We start from the raw sequence: 24,712 nt of genomic DNA, 5'->3' as shown, positions 1-24,712 counted from the left end.
GTTCGGAAAACGAGAAGATGCATTTAAGGTACTGACAGAAGAGTCCTATGGAAATACCTAAAAGCAGATGAAAATATGGCTCTGCAAGAGACTGTGTAAGTATTTCCACTTCCTGAGTAAAGAGGTCAAGTTGTGTTAACAGATAAAATCACCTGTATAGGTAGTTCTAAAGGAGGGGGAAAAAGTCTAAGAACAGAATGTTGGGTCAACTCCTTAAGGATGCAATGAACATCATAAAACAAAACCAAAGTGAAATGAGGAATGCCAAGTCAGCTTGTACACAGATGCTTTATTATGGATGTTAATAGTCAATATTGTATGCAAGATTCTCTTACAATGGAAAGTTTTCCCATACATCAAAAAACTCAATTTAGTCAGGGTAATTGCTGTATTAATGTGAAAACCTTACAACAAAATGCAATATTATATATGTGTAGTCAGTTTCCATGCAAGTATGGCTGCTACATGTATGTCTGGCATTTTTATAAATACTGAAAGAAATTCAAATGAACACAACAGTATAAGGTGATGTAAGATGCCTGACACGTTTAAGATTAAAAATCTTCTTGCAAAAAGCAACAAAGCAGTTAACTAAAGGATTCAACCAATACCAACCCAAATACGTTCTATGTCCGTCCAATAAGCCCAGGCTTATCTGCAATATATTACACTTGGGATACTTTAATGCTCAAGAAAAATTATGCTTTAAAAAAATATAGCTCTTCCAAGATATTATACTTTGGTGACTGGAGACTATGTACATCCAAACCAGCTAAGGGCTATGGGCTACATTAAAACAAACAAACAAACAAAAACCATTATGTGCTATTAGTTCAAAGTAACTGAAATAGAAATGATCCAGTATGATTTTGCTACAATCATTGGTTTTTATAAAGTGATATTTCTGTGAGAAGTTCACTAATTAGGAAGCAATCAACATACTTAACAAACACACTAAGAAGATTCAAATTGGTTCATCTATTTGTTATCAACAAGGCATAATCTTAGTACCATACATTTTCTTCACTTCTCACTACATATAATATGCAAAAATGAGCAAGTGGATTTAAATAGCTTAAAACCCTTTTAGGTCTACTGTTCAAGAGCTAGGAATTCAAATACTTAGTATTACCATTTCTATTAACATAAAAACATCAGAAAATCTTAAGCTGTCTTTGTTTTAAGGCATAGTATTTTGGCATTTGCAAGAATTTGCCTGGTAATGGTTGATTCCACTAAGTTAACTTGAGAACTTGCCATCATTTGCTTTTTACCTTTTCACACAGTGCAAGTGGTGGTGGCTCTTTCCTTCTCTCATAGCAGCAAGCCGATTCTGCTATTTTCTATAGCAGCATACTTCAGGAGTGGAGAGGGAGAGAGTGTGTCAATTATAAATAATTACAACTACAGTGTACAATTCTATTTGCCTGTCAGTGTTTAAGTTGACAGCACACCATTATATGTCTCAAAAAAAGTACATAAAATCTCTACACAAAAGCAAATAAAGACATTCTTTCAAAAAAGAAATAAGTGCAAACACCTAAAACAGGCAACTGAAGCAACTGTTGTAACCTGTAGAGAAACACAAAACATTTATAAAAGGACAAAATATTTTTATAAATAAAAGGTAATGTTCTCTACTTCTGAAACACTGAGTAAATATAATAAACTTCTAAGTGCAGACTGTTTTTAGGGACCAAAGTACCATATTATTTGTTTAAACAAAATGCAAAATTTTCAAACACATATACAAATCACCAGATTAATTTATATGACCCCCCCCATATAATTTAAAAAGAAAATATTAAATTATTATTTAGTAAATTTTTAGAACTATTTTATAACCAACATGATTTAAAGGGCATAGTGCAATATTTAGGTAGATGTGACATACAGTAAAGATACTGTATTCTTTGCAGCTATAACTTACTACTATTTCATACTTAAAAGTCAAAATTGTTTTTTACTATGTTAGCTGTAAATAACAGGAAACAACATTGGCTTCTAGACACCCTGTATAGGTATAAATATCTACATTTAAGCTTTAAAAATGAAAATAAATTATAAAAAGACTTCTTTCCAATTTACAAAGTCTTCTTGCGCCTACATACTGTACAATACATTCAACAAAACTCTTCTGAGATTTATGAAGAAAATACTGACTCTTTACTAATAAGGAAAAAAACCCTTTTCAATGCTTTTTGTTTTTAGTACTATGCTCAAATAAATACATTTAACACTGTAGTTAATTTTATTGTTTTTAAAAAATACCAAAAATTAGTAGTGCAACTTTCTCTCCTTTTCAATTTTTTTTTCCATTGTATTTCTTTGTAAATGATAGCCTAAGGAAATTGGCACATAGGCAAAAGTACTTCATAAAACCATGTGTGCTTCTCATACACAGACTAATGCAGAAGTCATACATACTCATAAACCTATCTGTAAAAAACTGCAGCATCAAGAGAGTAACAACATGTATCTTGTGAAGAAAATATGTGAGAATTTTAGGATATCTGTAACATTCTAATATGGTTTACCCATCTCGTTCTTTAAAAACAATTTTTAAAAATCTCATCTCTTAAAAAATAAACTATGAAATTACCTACCCCTTACTTAAGTGGCTGGGCTTTCTGCCTGCCCAATATGAAAAATGATGTAAACCGTTTTAGTGCTGTATTAAAACTTTAAAAACAATTACTTGACAAAAATTTCATTGCAACCTAATTTAGTAAAGAATATAGTAAGAGAGTGGGGCATTTCATCAATTTTAATAACAATTACAGTATGAGAGCTCTTGAAGTGCTGCTGGCAGCTGTATAAGTACTCAAATATCTTCTTGCTTGTTCAGTCATGATAAGTTGGTCTTCTGTCTTCCCATAAACCACTGTTTCCCATTCACAATTTGACTGTGAAGGAAATATTAATAGCGATGTGAAAATTACTAAAATAACTATTCCACTTCACAATTACACTTTTTAAAAGTCAATTATTTCAACTGACTGGATTTAATGATAAGTAATCACTGTAAACATGTTTTGACAATGGCATTGTGATTCTTTTTATTAAACAATGTTTTAAAAATACATACCGAAATATTTATGGCCAATTTTTTTAAGTCCATATTTTTATTTTTTTAAGTCCATGTTTTTTAGCTATCTATATTGTTTATAGACCTGTGGAGGCAGTTTGAAAGGTTTCTACCCACGACTCCCCCCAAATCAAATCAGTCTTAACATGGAAAGAAATGTCAGTCTTTATTGCTTCAAAATTTTGCAAAAGATTCAAAGAGAGGATGCAATGTCAAAAAATGAGCTGAGAACGCTTTGTTTTGCAAATTAGGGAATATATTCATAACAGAAGATCAAGTTTGTGTTTGTTTCATTGGTTTTCTTCTATTATAAAGATTACTACATTATAGGTATGGCCTGCTATATATATTTTTTCCTGAAAAGTTCTACGTTACACACTGGGAAATCAAATCATTTTAAATGGATTGAGAGAATGTGCTTCATGGCTCTTTGAAGAGTGGCAGCTAAGGACTGAGACGAGGTGGCCACATTTGATTGCCAAATATGTTTTTAAGGACTGCTTAAATGTCAGAATGCTAGGGCTGCAGTCACTGTGGTATAAAGAAGAGAACTTCCTCCTCAATGAACTCTCAAATTATCTCGGTTGAATTCTTAAGATAACGTAGTAAAAAAACTTTCCAGGCTTCATTTACAGCAACATAATGGCTGCACAGCAATAGAAAAAAGAATTCTGTTTTACAACTTCTGAGCCAAAGTTGACTGGAAACAATTATACCAACAAAATCAAGCTGAAACTGCTTCCAACCACTTACCCTTTCAAGATAACAATTAGGGATATACATATTTGTTACAGAAGAAGAAATGCCAGAAGGAAACTTAAATATCTTTATTTTAAAAATTAAATAGTGCTGGGGTGCGTGGGTGGCTCAGTTGGTTAAGCATCCAGTTTCGGCCAGGTCATGATCTCATGGTTCGTGAGTTCAAGCCCTGCGTCGGGCTCTGTGCTGACAGCTCAGAGCCTGGAGCCTACTTCAGATTCTGTGTCTCCCTCTCTCTCTGCTCCTCCCCCACTCACACTCTGTCTCTCCTTCTCAAAAAATGAATAAACATTAAAAAAAATTTTTTTAATAAAAAAAATTAAAATTAAAATTAAATAGTACTTAAGAAATCAACAGAAGAGACTCTGGCTACAACTCCAATTGTTTAGTTTATATGTGTCCTGATGAAGGAGTCTCTCAAAAACGCAAATCTAGTTTGAGTGACAAAATAATGGTGAATGTTTAGTTACTACTATAGTAAATTTTGAATTTAAAAAGAAAAAGTATAATTTGTGATAAGTCCAAAGTGATAATTGAATAAACAACAACAAAAATCACTAAGAGAAACTTATAAATTCATACCTGAAGATTCTTTTCCAATGTGACAACTTTAGAAGTGTTAGGGTTTGGTTTCTTTTTACTAAGTGTATATGTTTTGTTGGTTGAATTTAGATCTTGTTTTTCAGGAGTCAAGTTGCACCTATTGTCATGTATTTCCAATAATGGTATCATTAATAAAGATGTTGTAAATATATTTTCTGACTAAGAGAGAAAAAAGAAAAAGGAAAATAATTCAAAAATGGAGACAAATAGAGGGACTACTGAGTAAGTGGTAGTGGAAGCCCTGCTCATTTCCCTCCAAGAAAGCTTTTGGCTCCAATAAAATTTCTAGTAATGTAGTAAAATTAAATATTTCAGAAATTAGCCCAAGAAAAATACTGAAATTTAAAGTTTTCAGAACTACCATTTTTTGACATTATACATAAGTGAGTGAACTCTTCTCAAAACAAATATAAAAGACAAGGAAGTAAATAAAATATTCTCTATAGTTAATAGTTTCTCTCTGAATTAAGCAAAATAATAAATACTAAAAGAAACTCTCTATGAATCTCTAAGAAACAAGAACCACTAGGACTTCAAGCCACCATCTTAACAAAAAAAATTCTTTACAAACCTGCATGTCTGAAATGTCTTCAGTCAATAGTTGAGTCCCTGGTTCTTCTTTTTCCCAATTATCTAAGACCAGTGATTTTCTGACTTTCTTTACAGAAGCTGTATGCTAGAAGGAATAATTTACAATAGAAACATTATGGTAAAGTCACTTTTGTTTTTAAAATCAAGACTTTTATTAACAATAATACTAAAAGATTACCTCCTGTTTGCAGCTTTTGTAAGCAGGTTCATCTTCCTCTTTGAGGAATATGTCTGTTCCAGTTTCTTCTTTTAAAACTTCCCGAATATCTTCTTCCAAGAAGGCAAGTGGCTGTGACTAAATTGTTTTTAAAAGGGTTAAAAAGTCTTTTATAGCAATTCCCTTTTTTCCCCATATATAGAAACCAATCTTTTATACTTTTTAATTATTGGCATTATTTTCACCCAGTCCCTATAGATACATAAGCTGAATGAATTTAACTAATCAGTTTTATGGCAAAACTAATACTGCACATTGCAAGCACTGAATGAAGTGTGGTACTTTCTTTATTCCAGGCTACTAAACAAAAATCTTCTTGGGGAATCTACTGTAGCTCCTGCTTCAGTCAGGATCCTCAGAATTAAACTGATGAGAGATAATTTCCCAAATATTTTTATATAAAAATAAGAAATACAGAACAAATTGGGAGGGACCACACTAGCTCTTACTCTACTTTCGTTGTAATTATTATATAGCATGTAATTACTAGTTAACACATTTTTCTTACCACTAAATGTGTAAGCTACTTAAGAGCAGTGAGCACATCTTTTTCATCTTTGTATATACTTTTGTACCCCTAGCCTTAGGCTTAGAGCTGAGACGGTGTTCAAGAAGCAGTGTGGGTATATATGTCTATGCGTATATTGGAAAGAAACCTGAGTGTGGGCTGAATAGTGAAATAGTCTCAAAATATTATTTATCGAGCTTTCTATCAAATAGCTAAGCAAAAATTTGTTTAATTATATCAAACACCTTCCATAACCAAGATCTGCTTTAAAAAAAATAAGTAATCAAAGTGCCACCAAATAAAGAACAAACTGACAGCACAGAATGACCAGCAGTCAACAAAGCTAGGGAGAATAACATTCATATATAAATGATATTTCAAAGCACTTACAAAAACTTTAAAAATGGAAATAGAAATTTTTTTAATGTTTATTTTATTTTTGAGAGAGAGACACACACACAGCGAGAGCAGAGGAGGGGCAGAGAGAGAGGGAGACACAGGATCCGAAGCACGCTCCAGATTTTGAGCTGTCAGCACAGAGCCTGAGGTGGGGCTTAAACTCAAACCAAGAGATCATGACCTGAGCCAAAGTCAGATGCTTAACCGCTTAACCAGCTGAGCCACCCAGGCGCCCCCAGAAATAGAATTTTTAAAGTGCTCTCACCTACACCCTGAGATATGAAAGAATTATGTCAGTGTTCCTATGCATTGCTCTACGAGTTTTTGTTTTAAGGATTACATTTCACAAATAATATAGATTAGGTGCTCTTAAAAAAAATCTATAATTTCTTTTTCCCTCATAAGAATACAAATGTCCTAGAGAAGTGACTAAGACACAGGTGAATTCATTTGCTACCATGAATTATTCTCTTAATTGTCCTAATGTGACAAAGAAAAGAATTACTGTATTTAATATTTCCTAGGTTTGATACTACCAAAATTTAGATTTATATTTAAAGGACTTCCAGAGTTTTTAGTCTTTTGAGTGATTTTCAATGAACACTAGAAGAATCAATGTTTATTAAGAAAGCAACAGATACTTAAGGTGTGCCTGATTAAAATTCCAGAGCCATCTCGAAGAAGTGCATATGACTCATAAGATACATTAGAAAAATAAATGGTTAGCATATAGTAGGTACTCAGTAAATAACAACTGGAGAAGGAGGAGGAAGAATGAAAAGTCAACTTGCTATAAACAAATGTATGAGCATATGGATATTTTAGAAATTGTAATTACTAAATCATTACTTTCTTTTCATCTTAAATTGTTGACAAAAATCATCTGTTTTGCCAATGGATAAATTCTTCCCAAACGAGAACACACTGACAGGGACTTTAGGTCACTTAAAACCTAATTACTCATGCACTATTACTTTTTTTAATGTTTATTTATTTATTTTGAGAAAGAGAGAGAGACAGACAGCACACACGCAAGCGGGAGAGGGGCAGAGAGAGAGGAGAGAGAAAGAAATCCAAGCAGGTCCATACTGTCAGCGCAGAGCCCAATGCGGGGCTCAAACCTGGGAAACTAAGATCATGATCTGAGCTGAAATCAAGAGCCTGACATTTAACCAACTGGGCCATCCAGGCGCTCTCTCATGTACTATTACTAAAATAACAATTTTATTCAATTTATATGTTGACCAAATGGCCCTGAAGCACTGTAGAATTCTTATGCCTTCAGATCATTATTTATTTGTCTAACTTCCAATTAGGCTACACACTCCTATGAAGGCAGACACCATACCTGACAGGTTCAACATTACATCCCCAGAGCCTAGTCCAGTGCCTGGCACCTATTTATTAGGGACTCAATTATTTGTTGAATTAATGATGAATTTTAAAATGAATAGGGGCGCCTGGGTGGCTCAGTCAGTTAAGCAGCCAACTTCGGCTCAGGTCATGATCTCGCGGTTCGTGAGTTCAAGCCCCACGTCAGGCTCTGTGCTGACAGCTCAGAGCCTGGAGCCTGTCTCAGATTCTGTGTCTCCCTCTGTCTCTGACCCTCCCCCGTTCATGCTCTGTCTCTCTCTCTGTCTCAAAAATAAATAAACGTTAAAAAAAAAAATAAAAAAAATAAATAGAAAAACATAACTAAAGTTTCCTAGAAGTGACCAATATTTTAAAAATAGTTTATTTCTAATGAACCTAATTTGTCAGAAATCTGTTATCTGTCTGGAATTAAAATGCCCATAACTCATCTAACATACTTTCCAGTTGATAATATATATGCAAAAGCACAGATTATACTTCCCACCTCCATTTATGAACTACTATTGTTACCACTATTATTAAAATAATAATAGCAACTAAGTAAATACTACTTGAAACTTAGCACCAACCTCTTTATTTCTACTATCTTTTTTATCTTCAGAAATAACCTCTGAGATGTGGGTTGAATAGAAAACTGAGCCTTATCAGAGTCATAAGTATTATCAGCAAAGTGCTTATGTATATCAAAATATTAAAATTATTTTATTCTACTGCAGGTAACCACCACAGAAACTACTAAAATGTGGGTTTTAATATTAAGGGTTCAACTGACACTTGATTTGCTTTCTCTAGATGATATAATAGTAAAAAAAAAAAAAAAAAGTATAAATTCAAAACAAGCCAAGCAAAGGTTTAGTTACAAGTTAAGGAAAAAGATTAACGTAACAAATTCTAACTTATAAATCAAGAAATCACATTTTATCAATTTCTGTGCACATCTTTTTTAAAATGTAAAGATTCAAAGATAAATACCAAAATTTGTGTTTTATTAAAATTAGGAAAATTCTTAAGATTAAAAAGAGTATACATACCACAATTTTAAGAGGTCCATATTTTTTCTCTTGAGCAGCAAGTGCATTCTTAAAAGGAGTAGGAGTTCTTGGTGTGGTACCCAATATAGATCTTCTAATAGTAGGTGTTCTAAACCTAGCCAATCATTTAGATATTTGTATTATAGTCAAAATTTGATTTTAGAAGAGTTAAGGAAAGCAAAGCCATGATAAAAGCATTACACTAAATTTTTCTTGCATATACACATGCTTTATTTAAACATTCCAGGATTATTCTAAAGTATGCTTGCCTAAACTAATTCTTACTGCAATCAATCATCTTAAAATAGAAAAAGAACAAATGTAAAAAAAGTACTAAAAATGTTGTTTGCTTCATATCAAAGTTTTCCACTATGTTTACCTTGTTTCACGAGGGATAAAATATGAGGTTATGATCTTTTTTTTCAATTCTAAGTCCTATATGAATAGGGATTAGGATATTTGTATAAGTGGACAAAAAGTTAACCTATTTTTTTAAAAACAGGATCATTTTTATTACACATTTTTAAGTAAGCTCTGTGCCCAACATAGGGTTTGAACTGATGACTCCAAGATCAAGAGTCACATGCTTCACCAATTGATCCAGCCCGAAACCCCACTAATCTACTCTTAAAATTGTGCTTCCCATTTTCTTTAACACAATTATTTAATACTACTTACCCTACATTTTCCTTTTGATCTTTGGGGGTTGTTTCTTTATGAAGAGGAGTAGTAATGAGAACTTTCTGCCCACAAATAGGGGTTGATGTAAATGAAGGATTTTCTATATTAATTTGTTCATTTCCAGGGCATGTGTTGAAAAACTAAAAAAGGAAGAGAGTTTAAAGACAATTTCTAGAACATTAATTTCCCTACACAAATATTACACTGATAGGATTTTCAAAGATATTTTCAAATGTAAGATATTTCTCCATTCCTTTTAGAATAGAATTATCAATAATATTTCATCTACATTCCACTCCATGAAAATTAAGCTCCATGAGGGCAGGAATTTTTATTCTGTTCATCACTGCCTCCTCAGCTCTTTTAAGTGTTTAGCACATAATAGGCATTCAAAATAGTTGTTTAAAAAATATTCAAAAGTTACAAAACACCATACAACAATTTAAAAACAGTGTATTATTAAATAGGAATCTACAGAAACTGTTAAGTAAAACAGATTCATACAACAGTGTAACTGGAAAAATTTTATTATTTTATTAATAAGTGTCTTTATTAATCTTAAGTGTCCTTTTCCATGAGAATACTTTGAATTCAGAAAATAATAATCATGCTCTGCTGATAATACAGCTGTCTAAAAAATTTTCTTACCTAAAATACAGCTCTCAGAACTTTGGAGTAGCCAGAATTGGTATCAAGAATTCATTTTCCAAATGACACAATTTACTCACTGAATCTTAACTTACATACAACCATGAAATACTATTTTTGTAGCCAACAGAATAGAAGCAGTGGTAGGAAGAAGTGGAAATTAAGGCTACTTATAACTGAAATGAATTCTAGCTCTATCACTTCTGGCTCCTAATATTTATAATACTTAACCCTGAGATTAGCAGTCAAACCCTCTCAAAACCCTGCAATGATGCCCATGAGTTATGGGATAAAATTCAAGCTCTTTCGTATGGGATACTAGGTCTTTCTTATCATTACTCAACCTTCTCAGCTACTTTCCACCTTAGAATTTATACTTCAACAAAAATTGCTAGTGTTCAAAACTCCAAAAATAGAAAATTGCTGGTGTGCCCAACCCCATTTCACCTTCCTCAGGATGCTTTGTGACTCTAAGAGCTGGGGTGATGTTGGGAAATGCAACTCTTCAAACTGTAGTCCACGTCAATTGCATCCCCTGAAGCACAGGGGGTTTAATTTTCAGAGAACACAGCGCTTGTATACAGCCAGATCCTCCTAATCTTCCCAGCATCAAAATACACTTTCAATAATATCTCAGCATCCTCCAAGTTTATTTGACCATTAAACTTACTTCTTTTCCTGTAAAACTTTTTAACCTCTATCAAGACACTTTCAGCAAACATCAGCTCCATCCTCTTACTAACTGACTGTGGACAAACTGCTTAACTTCTGAATTTCATTCCACCTCCCTTCTAAGGTTTTTTGCAAGAGGATTAACTGAGATGCTGTAAGAAAAGTGTTTAGCACACAGCCTCGAACACAGTATTCATTAAGAAAGATAGTATTATAAAATAAGAGATACAGTTTGCCCTGTATCTCTTATAAATAGCTGCTGCCCAGGGACATAACTACAGGAGAAAGCAGATAGTTCCTGACATGCCTAGAAAACCTTCAGACACATGAAATTCTTCCAGGCAGCAGTCATCTATGAATATACACTTGATACCTGTTGAACAGTTAATCAGGAAACAATCTCAGTCTCAGCTCTGCCATCAGATAACTTTGGGCAAACCATTTTACCTTTCTGGTCCTATTTCCTGATGAATCCTATAAAGATGTGCAACTACTTACCTAAAACATCCCTTTTAGCTCTAAAAATTTTAAGATACTGTAATGTAACTACTATACTTTATGAGATACATTCTGATGTACCAGAGCTCAGCACTCTCATGTATACATTTAAATACCTTATCCATTTTTATCAAAGCAACAAACTGCTAGTAAGACTATTAAACATTTAATGTAATCGAGCTCATCAACATTTTGAAACATAAACAAACACAACACTACTACCTGTGAAGGAGAAAATGGTAGTGTTTTCACCGGTGTGTGTTTTAGTGCTGTATTACCACCATCATTGAAGGAGCCATCGCTATGTTCGCTGCCTGGGGACTGACCCACTCGCATTCTTCTCTTCTTTCTGAGGATGGTTGGTGGAGTGCTAAACTTGGCCACATTTGGGGATGTTACAGGAACAGCCTCACTGTCTGTACTGTTACAACTGTTTTTTTTCCCTTCAAGTACAAGACTGACATTAAACTGACATCCCATGGCTCCTTCATTGTGTTGAATTCGCATTAGTTTGACGGGGGTAGACTTGACAGGAGAAGCAGCAGCATCAGAAAGATCAAAACTGGTAACATCACTCCACGCTACAGGATCCTGCAATAAAATAAATCCTTAAGTTAATGTTATAAACTAGCTAAATCTGACATTGAACACAGAAAGATGACTTTCACAAAGTTATTCATTTGTATTAGGAGAAACAGGCTTTCCTTGTTCTTTTTTTTTTTTTTTTAAGACCATTTGAAAGGAACAGATTATGGTTTCACTACACTCCAGTTTGGAACATCCTAAAATAATATTTCATCCAATTCAGTAGCTGAGGAATACTGCCAAAGTATTTTAAATAAAAAAAATAAATTATTTTAAGTTACTATCAAAGAGTACAATTCTTCATAAAACTGTGCACTCTACTCTGTATCAGAAAAATACTATCAAATTCTATAAAGTCATTTGGAAATGTGTATAGAACATCTTCAAAATGGCCATACACTTTGATCCAGAAATTCAATCTAACCTAAGGAAATAATCATGATTTTATACAAAAATTTACGTAAGATGCTCTGCAATTTTCAATACTAAAAAATTGGATACCACCTAAATGTTCAATAACAGTACACTGAGTAAATAAATTTTGTTACATTCAATTGAAAGGATAAAATTGAAGTTTAGAAAACAGTTAAGAAAACAAAGACATGCTCATGATATAATGTCAAAAAAATCCACAAACATAATACATAAGAGTACATTTCAGTTTAAAAATATATGCATATATGTATGTTTTATATGTATAGAACACAGCCTGAAAGAAAATACTTGAAATTATTAACTCTGGGCTTATGAGGATTTTTCTTCTTTACAGTTTCCTCTAGTTTCCAACTCTAATATACTTGTACAACTTGTACAATAAAAAACAAAAAACTTCTAAAAATTTTAGACAAACTACATACTTGAGATATAGATACAATTTTTTATGCCAAAAGCCACTGCAAAAAATCAAAACAAAATTAAGCATGACATATAAAGGAATGCTTAAAATGAAACTGGTCAGTGTCCCTTAAACTACGTTTCTGAACATGAAACCATGTAGCTAAAATTGAGCTTTTTATAATCTCACAATTTCAAACTTACAGATTCAATAAGTTCTAGAGTCTCTGCAAATTCTGGGATGGTCTGTAGAGAGGACAGCACAGCATTTGCCTCTACGGCCAGGAACTTTGTGGGTGAATTCTGCTGAGCAGACAGAGTTTGATTTTCATCCATACTGTAAAACTCACTAGTGTGCTCCTCGAGGCTATTTAGAGTATTAGACATGCTATCATCCATGAGGAAACTACCAGACCAGCTAGAAAAGCTTCCAGGTTGCTAAAAGTACAAAAGAAATGTGAATATTATTTGTCATTCTCAACCTAAGCATAAATTTGGATTTTAAGTATGAGTTTTTTCTAGAATAACACACTTCACAACATTTCAGCTAAAAATATAGCAGCAAATATACTGTCTTTCCTCAAAATGGATGTAAACATTTTTTTCATTAAACCTCTTGACTCTATTTCTTTTCTCTATTTTTTTTAAATGTATAATGTCATGGTAAGATAAAATTAGCATGTGTATACAACATAAAGTTCAAACTCCCAGAATCTGTCCTCTCTCTACCTTTCACACTTCATCTCCCAACATTTCCACTCACAAGCCCTCCTTTTATGAAATATCAAATACCCAACTACAGTTGTTGCAATTCCCTCATGAGTTAGTCTTTTACCCTAGAGTGTCTTTGCACATACTGCTGCTCCCTTTATCTAGAATGCTCTCCAACACAGACCAAGGAAAACTTGTATTCTTCATTTAAAATACACCTCAAATACTGGAAAGCACTCCATCTGATCATCCACTTTTACCTGTTTCACTTATAATAATGTTCCAGTTCACCTACTTTGCTAGAATATAATCATTGTCTTTCAACACTGCACTCAAATAGAATTTCTTCTAGGAACCCTTCTCTGACTACCCAATCCTTAGATACCTCTCTTATGTGTTCCCATAAAACTTTGTGACTTATCACACTATATCCTACTTCTTGTCTGTGTCCTCATTGCAGAGTAAATCTTTTGAAGTCAGAGACTGTGTCCTATTTATCTCTCTAAAGAGGTACACTGGGCAATCTTTTGAGCTTAGTTTCCTAGTATCTCATAATAAAAAATGAAAAGAGACCTTGAAGAGTCATGGTTAAGAAACAATATGTAATTTGAAAGTTGTTAAGAGTGGATCCTAAGGGGCACCTGGTGGCTCAGTTGGTTAAGTGTCTGACTCTTGATTTTGGCTCAGGTCATGATCCCATGGTTCATGGGATCGAGGCCCGCATTGGGATTCTCTATCTCCCCCTCTCTCTGCCTCTCCCCTATGCATGCTGTCTTTCTCTCTCAAAATACATAAACAAACAAACAAACAAACAAAAAGAGTGGATCCTAAGAGTTCTCATTACAAGAAAAAAATATTTTTCCCTTTTTCTTTTTCAATATAGTTTTGTACCTGTATCGGATAACAGATGTTAACTACACTTATTGTGGTAATCCTTTCACAATATACATCAAATCATTATGCTGCACATCTTAGACATACAGTGTTGTATGTCAATTATATCTTAACAAAACTAGGGAAAAAATATGTAAAATAATAGCTCTGTCCAACAGAACTCTCAGAGGTGATGACAATGTTTTTGCATCTGAAACTGCTCAATATGAGAGCCACTAGCCATATGAGGAATCAAATGTGACTACTGCAACTGAGGAACTCAATTATTAAATTTTATTTAAAATTAAATGGGGCTAGTAGCTACCATATTTTAGAGAGTACATTGCCCTGTCCATAGGAAGTACTAAAAAAATGGTACCTATTACTTTAAAAAAAAAATTACTAGACTGTGCTAGATATTCATAATAACAAAATGTTAAGTTTCAAGTTAAGTAAGGTGAAAAAAGTTTTCAACATTGTTACAAAGTAAGTTCCACCTGTTTTAAAGTTTCTCCAAAATAAAAGAAATTAAAGCAATCTTGTTTTATTAGCACAGCCAACTTCTGAGTTTATGGTCACTTTCTGGAGATAGCTTCCAAACCATAAGCATTTCAATTAAGTTTGGAGGTGGGAAAAAGATTCCAAAGGTGACTAGGCCCAGTGGAAAAACCACAGGGCTACCTTCAGACACACCTGAACAATGAATTTCTAACAACAAACCACAAACTTCAGAGTTAATAATAGGGATTACCAAGAATACATAAAACATTTAACAATGCTCCAACATAATGGATACCCAGTAAATGACAATAATTACTATCACATAATTTTTAATAATAAATACTTTTACACACATACTTTATGTGTATAGACTAATTCACTGGGTGTAACAACTTCCCTCTAGAATCTAGAATCTCCAACCAGATCTTTATAAGAGTGATATTTAAATAAACAAGTTCTAAAAAATTAATATCTTTCTTCATTTTAAATGCCATTTCTTTTAGCTAGTTATATCTTCCTGTTAAATTAAAAATGGGCGTGCCTGGGTGGCTTAGTTGGTTGAACATCCGACTTTTGATTTCAGCTCAGGTTAATGATCTCACAGTCGTGGGATCAAGCCTGTGTCCAGCTCCACGCTGAGAGTGGAACTTGTTTGAGATTCTCTCTCTCCTCTCCCTTTGCCCCTTTCCCACCCACATGCTTTCTTTCTCTCTCTCTCAAAAAAATAAAATAAAATAAAATAAAAATAATAATAGTAATAATGGTAGACTCAAAAAAAATCAAAAATGGTTTAAACATGATATAATTATCTAGAAACGTGGACTCTCTTAAAAAAAAAAAAACAAAATTAACTTTAAAATAAGTGCACTTTAGGTCTTCCTATTTGCCCATGGTTTTTGCAGTTTCAAAACAAAAACTATGCTTCCTATGGCATATATCTTGTCCATTAGTTAACAAGTGTCATTTTTATTAATACTGTTTTAAATGGTATAAAGACATCACCAGGTGCCTCCTAACACTATTTCAAGATCTCAGGTAATTCTATTTAGCAATTTTGTATTAGTTCCTAGTCACCTTAAACGGATAGTCCCCTCATTAAGCCCCAAACCAAGAATAACCTTTTCCTAAATGTAAAAAGTCTCAGGATATTAAACTTTTAAAACTGTCATTTAAGTATAAACTTTTTTTTTCTTTTAGTCCATCAAGCATAGCCTAGTTTAGCTAGGATGATTACCATTTATCCTAATTTAATACTCCTAATTGTTCTCACCAACCAAATCCCAGACAAGAGTTTGCACATGTAGTAACCAAAACCCAACAGCCATAAAAAAATTTCTTTAAAGAACATAAAATTTAAATATTCCCTTTCCCTATATTTTTTAAGTTATTATTTTTTTTCCAAATTACCGAATTTGTATTCTTAATATAGTAAATAGGAAAAAATGTTCAAGGACAGAATAAAAGTAATTTTGAGCACATAAATCTCTACATGTCTATTAAGTTCTTTATTTTTTAAACTTTTTTCTATTAAAGCCATCATTACAAGGAATGTCTAAAATAAAAGCAAAGACTAATCTAAACCACACATTTTACAAATATATAGAGACATATATTTTTATATATATACATATACACATATGTGTAGATATATAATCATACCTTAAGTCTGCTTGACATTTATGACTCAAAAAGCATCTTAGTACAGAACACTGTAAAATATGTTCAAAGAGCTGTATATCAAAATCAGGCAACCTCAAAGTTGCAAATTAGAAAAACTACTTTTAGTCTGTATTAAAATCTGAAGTCATACTGAATAGGCTTTCTGTGTTAGTATATGAAAGTCAATGCTGATGAAAACTACAAGAGCACAAAAAGACTTCTAACAAGGTCTAAACACTTAAGCTTATTTCTTACCGATGAAACTCGCTTTCTTCTAACTTCATTCTCAGCTGACATAAGAAGCAACTCAAGTTCCTTTATTTTTTTTTCCTTATCTGGATCTTCATCAATGAAGGGTGGCTAAAATAAGTAAAATAGAAAGACTATTTAAATAATGCCTTTATTATTATTGTTGTTGTTCTAATTTTTATTTTCTTTTATGCAACATAAAATCTATTTTCTCTAATAAAGCTTAATTCAAGTAAATCCCAAATGCTCAATATCACAATCCCTCTGGTATCTAAAGAGATGCTTTTTTTTTCCTTCCCCTCCCCCATGGTCTTCTGTTAAGTTTCGCAAGATCCACACATGAGTGAAAACATATGGTATCTTTCTCTGTATGACTCATTTCACTTAGCATAACACTCTCCAGTTTCACCCACGTTGCTACAAAAGGCCATATTTCATTCTTTCTCATTGCCACGTATTATTCCATTGTGTATATAAACCACAATTTCTTTATCCATTCATCAGTTGATGGACATTTCAGCTCTTTCCATAATTTGGCTATTGTTGGGAGTGCTGCTATAAACATTGGGGTACAAGTGCCCCTATGCATCAGCACTCCTGTATCCCTTGGGTAAATTCCTAGCAGTGCTATTGCTGGGTTATAGGGTAGGTCTATTTTTAATTTTTTGAGGAACCTCCACACTGTTTTCCAGAGTGGCTGCACCAGTTTGCCTTCCCACCAACAGTGCAAGAGGGTTCCCGTTTCTCCACATCCTTGCCAGCATCTATAGTCTCCTGATTTGTTCATTTTGGCCACTCTGACTGGCGTGAGGTATATCTGAGTGTGGTTTTGATTTGTATTTCCCTGATGAGGAGTGACATTGAACATCTTTTCATGTGCCTATTGGCAATCAGATGTCTTCTTTAGAGCAGTGTCTATTCATGTTTTCTGCCCATTTCTTCACTGGATTATTTGTTTTTCGGGTGTGGAGTTTGGTGAGTTCTTTACAGATTTTGGATACTGGCCCTTTGTCCGATAGGGAGGGAGCCAAAACATAAGAGACTCTTAAAAACTGAGAACAAACTGAGGGTTGACAGGGGTGGGAGGGAGGGGAGGGTGGGTGAGGGGTATTGAGGAGGGAATCTGTTGGGATAGGCACTGGATGTTGCATGGAAACCAATTTGACAATAAATTTAATATTAAAAAATAATACAATAAGAAATAAAAAGTCAGAAATGCTAGCAAATATTTTCAATTTAACAGAAATGATTTGGGAAATTTATTATTTTATTTTAAGTAATCTCTACCCTGGGATCATGAGTCACATGCTTTACTGACTGAGCCAGCCAGGAGCCCCCAGAATTGGGAAATTAAAAAAAAAAAAAGGTCATTAAAAAACTTATATTATATCATCTATATTCTACCCAGTTTATCAAAACATATATCCATGGGAATGTAAGCTGGTGCAGCCACTCTGGAAAACAGTATGGAGGTTCCTCAAAAAACTAAAAATAGAACTACCCTATGACCCAGCAATTGCACTACTAGGCATTTATCCAAAGGATACAGGTGTGCTATTTCGAAGGGACACATGCACCCCCAAATTTATAGCAGCACTATCAACAATGGCCAAAGTATGGAAGAATGGATAAAGAAGATATGGTGTGTGTGTGTGTGTGTGTGTGTGTGTGTACACACACACCGTGGAGTATATGGAGTATTACTCGGCAATCAAAAAGAATGAAATCTTGCCATTTGCCACTACGTGGATGGAACTGGACGGTATTATGCTAAGTGAAATTAGTCAGTTGGAGAAAGACAAAAATCATATGACTTCACTCATATGAGGACTTTAAGAGACAAAACAGATGAACATAAGGGAAGGGAAACAAAAATAATATAAAAACAGGGAGGGGGACAAAACAGAAGAGACTCATAAATATGAAGAACAAACAGGGTTGCTGGAGGGGTTGTGGGAAGGGGAATTGGCTAAATGGGTAAGGGGCATTAAGGAATCTACTCCTGAAATCATTGTTGCACTATATGTTAACTAATTTGGATGTAAATTAAAAAAAAAAAAAAAATTTGAAAAACAAAAGAAACAAACAAAAAATATGTCCATTCACAACCTAATGCTTTACGTTGGAAGAATGAAAGGAATACCTTACTGGTGCTGTCAACCACCTTACATTTGTACAGCTTATATTTTTCAAACTCACAAAAGTTTCTCCTCTAGTGTAATAATACTCAAAGTAAATAGAACAGATAGTATTGTTTTCATCCTAATTTTATGGATGAGGAAATAGGCACTATTAGAACTTTAAAAACAAAATTTTTTTTTTTTACATTTATTTATTTTTGAGAGACAGAGAGAGACAGAGCCCAAGTGGGGGAGGGTCAGAGAGAGGATGAGACACAGAATCCAAAGCAGCCTCCAGGCTCTGAGCTGTCAGCACAGAACCCAACACGGGGCTCGAACCCACAAACCGTGAGATCATGACCTGAGCCAGAGTTGGAAACTTAACCAACTGAGCCACCCAGGCGCCCCAGAACTTTCAAATATATGTTTGAAAGTGTGGGTTTTTTTTTCCCTTTCTCTTTTTTTTTTTTTGTTACAAATAAAAAATTACCTGAATAAAGGCAGAAGAAGTCTGAACATGTTCTACGCAATTGCCTTCAGGTGACACATACTGATAGCCTGGGATCTAAAATGGAATTAAAACATTAGTATCATACATAGAATACCATATAAATTTTTTAAATCTGAGGCAGAGCATAAAAACTCTTGACAAATATCGACAATAGAAACTCATGAAGTATCTCTGTTAACTTTGAATATTCATTCATATAATAGTTTCTAACAGCTACATTTTTGTTCTTAGAATCTACTAACGAAAAGTTGTAACTCTTAGGAAAGCTGTATCTTCTCCTGGATGAAATATGAGAATTACTTGGCCTGTATTTATCAGCCAATCAGTCCATCTATTATCTACACTATCCTCCAAATTATTATTTTTTTTAATCTCCTCTTAGAAGGATTGCTCTATCTCCTGGAGAAAACAAAGTAATTGCGTTCTTTCTTATCTTTCAGAGGAAGGGGTTAGTCCATACAAAGCACTCACAAGAACAGACATTAAAGCAGGTTTTTCAATATTCTTATCTCCTACTCCTACTCCCCATGCCAATCTCTGTGTGAAAGATATGAAGCTGCTTCTACTACTTGTCTCAGAGAACGTCATAATCACTCATGTGCTTTTTAATACTCTGACAACAGACTAAGAATTATTTTTTCTTTTCTAAAGCATCTGTAATAAGAATTTCGAAGTTTCATGCAAATTTAGTGTGCAATGGTGGAATGAAATATAAGAGAAGGTATTTTTAAAAACCTAAATATGTAATGAATATAAACATAAAATTGTTCATCTTCTATAATGGCCTACCTAAATCACTATCTGCTGCAAAATCACAAAAATAACTTCTAACAAAGAATTTAATTTTCATAATACCTGGTTTGTATCAGTTATCACTAAATTTCCAATGAATTAGAAACTTATCTTTCTCAAACTTTTCATTTAAATCTGTAACAGCATTTCAAACCAATCCATTTTTTTCTTTCAAATCCAAATTAGAATCATCTTTTTAGTAGTTTGAGTTGAATTATGAATACATAAATCTTCCAAGAATTATTAAAAGTACAATAAGCCATTCTTAAAGCACAAGAAATACTCTTATTTTCCAATATATTTTGATGGAGACTGTTAAATACTCTCCTGGCCCCAGATAATTTTTAAAACTGTTTCTATGAGTTAAAGCAATAAATGTAAATGATGACCTTTCTAAGACAGAGCAGAATGTTTCAGTTTATGCTGCTGAAATCTAGGACTCTAAAGAAAATGTAAAGAAACAAACAATAAAAACCTTAAGGTACTGTGAATATCAGCAGATAACTGTACTGTCTTCATATATTTTCCTATTTGTAAATTAAGATGTGATACTTTTTTCAATTAATTCTTTTAAAATTATGTCCAAAAGCATGCACATTTAATGAAGTACATTCAAATGAAATCTGTGCATACTAAGCAGACTTTTAACACCAAAATTTTATCTTTTGGTAGACACTATTAAGTCCTGATTTAATCTTTACCTTTTATGTGACGAAAACCAAGAATTGTTCAACATAAAAAATTATATGACAGGCAGAGAAATGTAAAACAAACCTTATGAAAACTTCTAAACTAATGTCTTGCAGATAAGAAAATGCACTGTAAAGAAAATACAGCTTGCCCTATTATGAACTTGGGCAATCTCTACTCTAATAAACCTGTCTAAACAAAGAATGACATCACTTAGTTGACTGGTTACTAGGGAGAAAGGCAAAGTTGAGTGTCATCAAAGAACCAATTAATTATTTACCACACCTCCCAAAATGATGAATGAATTTTGACTATTTTCTTCTTAAGATCATTTTATACACACTTATCTCTTAGAGATAAGTAAAACTACAATTACATAAAATATTTTTAAAAAGGAAACTGCAATGGATGTTAAAGCACAGATGACTATAAGCACTGAATCATAAATGAAGATTCAAAGAATGATAGCATTAGTAAGTGTACATACTAAGGTTCTTAACTAGATAATATAAAAATTACATATAAAAGGAAACATTTTAATGAGTTTGTTTCCAAAATATTTATCAATCAAACAAGTAGATAAACCACCACTAATGGTTTAACAGCTAGATAAGGCAATTTTTTTTCAGTCTGGAAATTTAAATATCTATTCCCCTTAATATATGTTGTATTTGTTTTATTAAGAAACCAAATATCCTCCCATATAGCAACTAAAGAAATTTTTTTAAATAATAAAGGTATTAAAAATATGTGCCTGAACAGGTATGTAAAACTGATTCTGGGTTTGCAAATGGTCCATAGTCGCACAAGGTTTGTGTTGAAGTTTGGATGAAGATCGTTCTGATTTTATTCCATCTTGTAAGTAGCCCTCCTGTTCCACTTTTCTTCGCATGGTAGAATTCCAATGATTTTTGATAGAATTATCAGTCCTAAGAAATGAAAGTGTATAATTTAAAAAGAAAAAAGGGATTCCACAAATTTTAACACTGTATAAAATGTAAGTGCTTAAAAAAATTTTTTACAAACAATGAAACTAGATACATTTTTTCATGTTTACTTATTTATTTTGAGAGAGAGAGAGAGAGAGAGAGAGAGAGAGAGGGAGGGAGGGAGGGAGGGAGGGAGAGGGGCAGCTGAAGAGGGAGAAAGAGAATCCCAAGACTCTCCACAGGGCTCGATCCCATAAACCATGACCTGAGCTGAAATCAAGAGTCGGATGCTCAACTGGCTGAGCCACCCAGGAGCCCCAATACTTTTTTAATTCAAAAGATAAACTGTCCATCTATAGATCAGGCACAGTTCTAAATAGTGGAGATATAGCAGTGAATAAGAAAGTCCCTGCTTTTGGGAATGCAAGCTGGTGCAGCCACTCTGGAAAACAGTATGGAGGTTCCTCAAAAAACTAAAAATAGAACTACCATATGACCCAGCAATTGCACTACTAGGTATTTATCCAAGGGATACAGGTGTGCTGTTTTGAAGGGACACATGCACCCCCATGTTTATAGCAGCACTAGCAACAAGAGCCGAAGTATGGAAAGAGCCCAAATGTCCATCAGTGGATGAATGGATAAAGAAGATGTGGTATATATATACAATGGAGTATTGCTTGGCAGTCAAAAAACAATGAAATCTTGCCATTTGCAACTACATGGATGGAACTGGAGGGTATTATGCTAAGTGAAATTAGTCAGTTAGAGAAAGACAAATATCATATGACTTCACTCATATGAGGACTTTAAGAGACAAAACAGATGAACGTAAAGGGAAGGGAAACAAAAATAATACAAAAACAGGGAGGGGGACAAAACGTAAGAGACTTTTAAATATGGAGAACAAACAGAGGGTTACTGGAGGGGTTGTGGGAGGGGGGATGAGCTAAATGGGGAAGGGGCATTAAGGAATCTACTCCTGAAATCATTGTTGCCCTATATGCTAACTAATTTGGATGTAAATTTAAAAAAAAAAAAAAAAAAAAAAAGTGGCTAAGCAAACAATGGACATGCATGCAAAACTAGGAAATAACACACTGGAATCATTTTAAAAAGTTAGAAATTAGAACAAAATGAATGAAGAAAATATTCACTCTGCCCATGCATCTGCCCAGGTCAGAAATTTTTCTTATCTTGTCAAACTTCTTTGTTTCCAACGGTACAGTTGTAATCTAAGTTGATGAGCTAAAACACAGTTTAGTGATTTGATCTTCCCCTTGATCCAAAAGAGGTATCTTGCAAGTGGGAATCTGCCATCAGCTATCTTTCTAGACTGCTCCTTTGTATTGCTGACAACCTCATCCCAACTTGTTATTGTTGTTCCTATTGAAGCAACAAAATTTTTCTTTTCTAATACTCCTGATAAGAACTCAGGAAATTGTTTTGAACTCTTTCCTATTTTGGCAGTTCTGACATTTTATGACATTTTTCTCCACCCCTATTCCCTAAACCTTTGACCACTCCTCCCTCTTGCTTTTTTTTTTTTTTTTTTTAATAATCCTTTTCTGATTTCTTTTCTGTTTTTCTCCTCCAGTGATCATCTCCACACTGTTTTTCTCTCTGTATTCTGTCTCGGGCACTTCATCCAATTTTTACATTTTCTAATCATCCCTATGTGGAAAATGGACAATAATATCTATTTATTCCTATATTCCTGACCCTTCCTCAAGCTTTGCACTCATATTTCCAACGCCCCACTGAACATGATCAGTGGGAGATGCTACCCTATACTAACATATAATGTATCTGAACAAAAATTTACTCCAGTGAGTTCTCCTTTCCTTCCCTGTACCTGTTAATATATAATCAATCTTTCATCAAGGATTGAAGCTTTGAAGCTATCTTTTTCTTTTTAATTCCCTTCTACTTCTCTCCCCTAACCTCCAAATCCACTAGTAATTCATTCAAAATTGCTTCTCACATCTGGCACTTTCATTACATTCATACCATTACCAGAGTCCATGTCCTTATTACTTCACATCTGGATTCAAATTAAGATGTAGGGATCATGTAGTAAGCAACTGATAGGTGCCAGATACTGCTAGCTGCTTTCATAAACATTGAATCCTTCCTTAAATTCTCTCTCTTCCAGACTATCCTCTACCCAACTTTCAGATTAATATTCATAAAATGTTAACTTAGTCATCTTTTCTTTCTCCTGGCAATAGCCCTGCAGTGGCTCATTCAAGGGGAAACAACTATGTTTCTTCACTTCTTTTTAACATTAACTCTACTCCACTGAAGTTACATCTTTGTTAAATGCTATATATACTGTGGTATATTGAAAAAGAGGCCATAGACTTTCCCCATCCTAACATGAATACTGCTTTGCAAAGTGAATTTGTAATTCCTTCAGTCAAAATGTGTCATCTATTTCTCCAGTTTGTCTTGTGACTAGACTTGACCAATGGGACAACGGCAAACATGACTCAAGCAGAGACTTGAAAAGTGGTTTTGCATTAGGGCTTGTCCACTCTTGTTGCAGTGGGAACCTTGAGCTCACCATGTTAAATGAGACTGAGCTAGCATGATGGAGGAAAACTTTGGCTGACAGTGTAAAATCAATGGACATGGGAATGAGGCCATCCTGAGTTACAGCCATCAGACAACTCACTAGCTGCCCATGTATGCACGAAAAACTCTGTGGAAATCAGCAGTCAGCCCAGACTAGAACAATCACCTGCCATCCAAAGAATCATGAACTAAATAAATTAGTTGTTTTAAACCACTTAAAAAAAAAAAAGAAAGAAAGTCCCTGCTTTCATGGGGCTTATATTCTCATTGAAAGTGTGGCAGCATGGAAGGAGGGAAGAATAGAAAAACAAAAAAAATAAGAAGGAAACCATCAATGCAAACTATATTCAGCTATATATAAAAAGATCAGGGGTGCCTGGGTGGCTCAGCTAGTTAAGTGTCAAACTTCAGCTCAGATCATGATCTCACAGTTTGTGAATTCAAGTACCACTTCAGGCTTACGGCAGTCAGCACAAAGCCTGCTTTGGATCCTCTGTCCCAGCCCTACCCACCCCTGCTCACGCACTCTCTCAAAAATGAATAAACATTTAACAAAAAAAAGATCATATACCATGATCAGGTGGGATTTATTCTAAAGATGCAAAGATGATT

At 33.8% G+C, this 24,712-nt stretch overlaps 1 protein-coding gene across 4 annotated transcripts in view; it reads right to left on the bottom strand.

The window, feature by feature from the left end:
• Window positions 1-269: 269 nt before the first annotated feature.
• The window catches only part of MYBL1 (MYB proto-oncogene like 1), a 43,640-nt gene continuing 19,197 nt past the window's right edge, over window positions 270-24,712 (bottom strand). The window contains exons 6-17 of one of the 4 annotated variants that reach the window (XM_049633310.1): window positions 21,349-21,523; window positions 19,092-19,166; window positions 16,488-16,592; window positions 12,693-12,926; window positions 11,292-11,660; window positions 9,249-9,391; window positions 8,571-8,685; window positions 5,220-5,336; window positions 5,022-5,126; window positions 4,430-4,609; window positions 2,782-2,906; window positions 270-1,356 (exon numbers count right to left, since the gene is read on the bottom strand). In XM_049633310.1, the coding sequence (XP_049489267.1) occupies window positions 1,344-1,356; window positions 2,782-2,906; window positions 4,430-4,609; window positions 5,022-5,126; window positions 5,220-5,336; window positions 8,571-8,685; window positions 9,249-9,391; window positions 11,292-11,660; window positions 12,693-12,926; window positions 16,488-16,592; window positions 19,092-19,166; window positions 21,349-21,523 (1,756 nt within the window). In that variant the 3' untranslated portion in view covers window positions 270-1,343. Of the gene's footprint in view, window positions 2,907-4,429; window positions 4,610-5,021; window positions 5,127-5,219; window positions 5,337-8,570; window positions 8,686-9,248; window positions 9,392-11,291; window positions 11,661-12,692; window positions 12,927-16,487; window positions 16,593-19,091; window positions 19,167-21,348; window positions 21,524-24,712 lie in introns of all 4 variants that reach the window. The other 3 variants (XM_049633312.1, XM_049633311.1, XM_049633314.1) reach the window with 3 other exon arrangements.

Source organism: Panthera uncia, chromosome F2 (genome assembly GCF_023721935.1).
Source record: "Panthera uncia isolate 11264 chromosome F2, Puncia_PCG_1.0, whole genome shotgun sequence".
Taxonomy (NCBI): Eukaryota; Metazoa; Chordata; class Mammalia; order Carnivora; family Felidae; genus Panthera; species Panthera uncia.
This window is presented reverse-complemented; position numbering and strand designations above follow the sequence as displayed.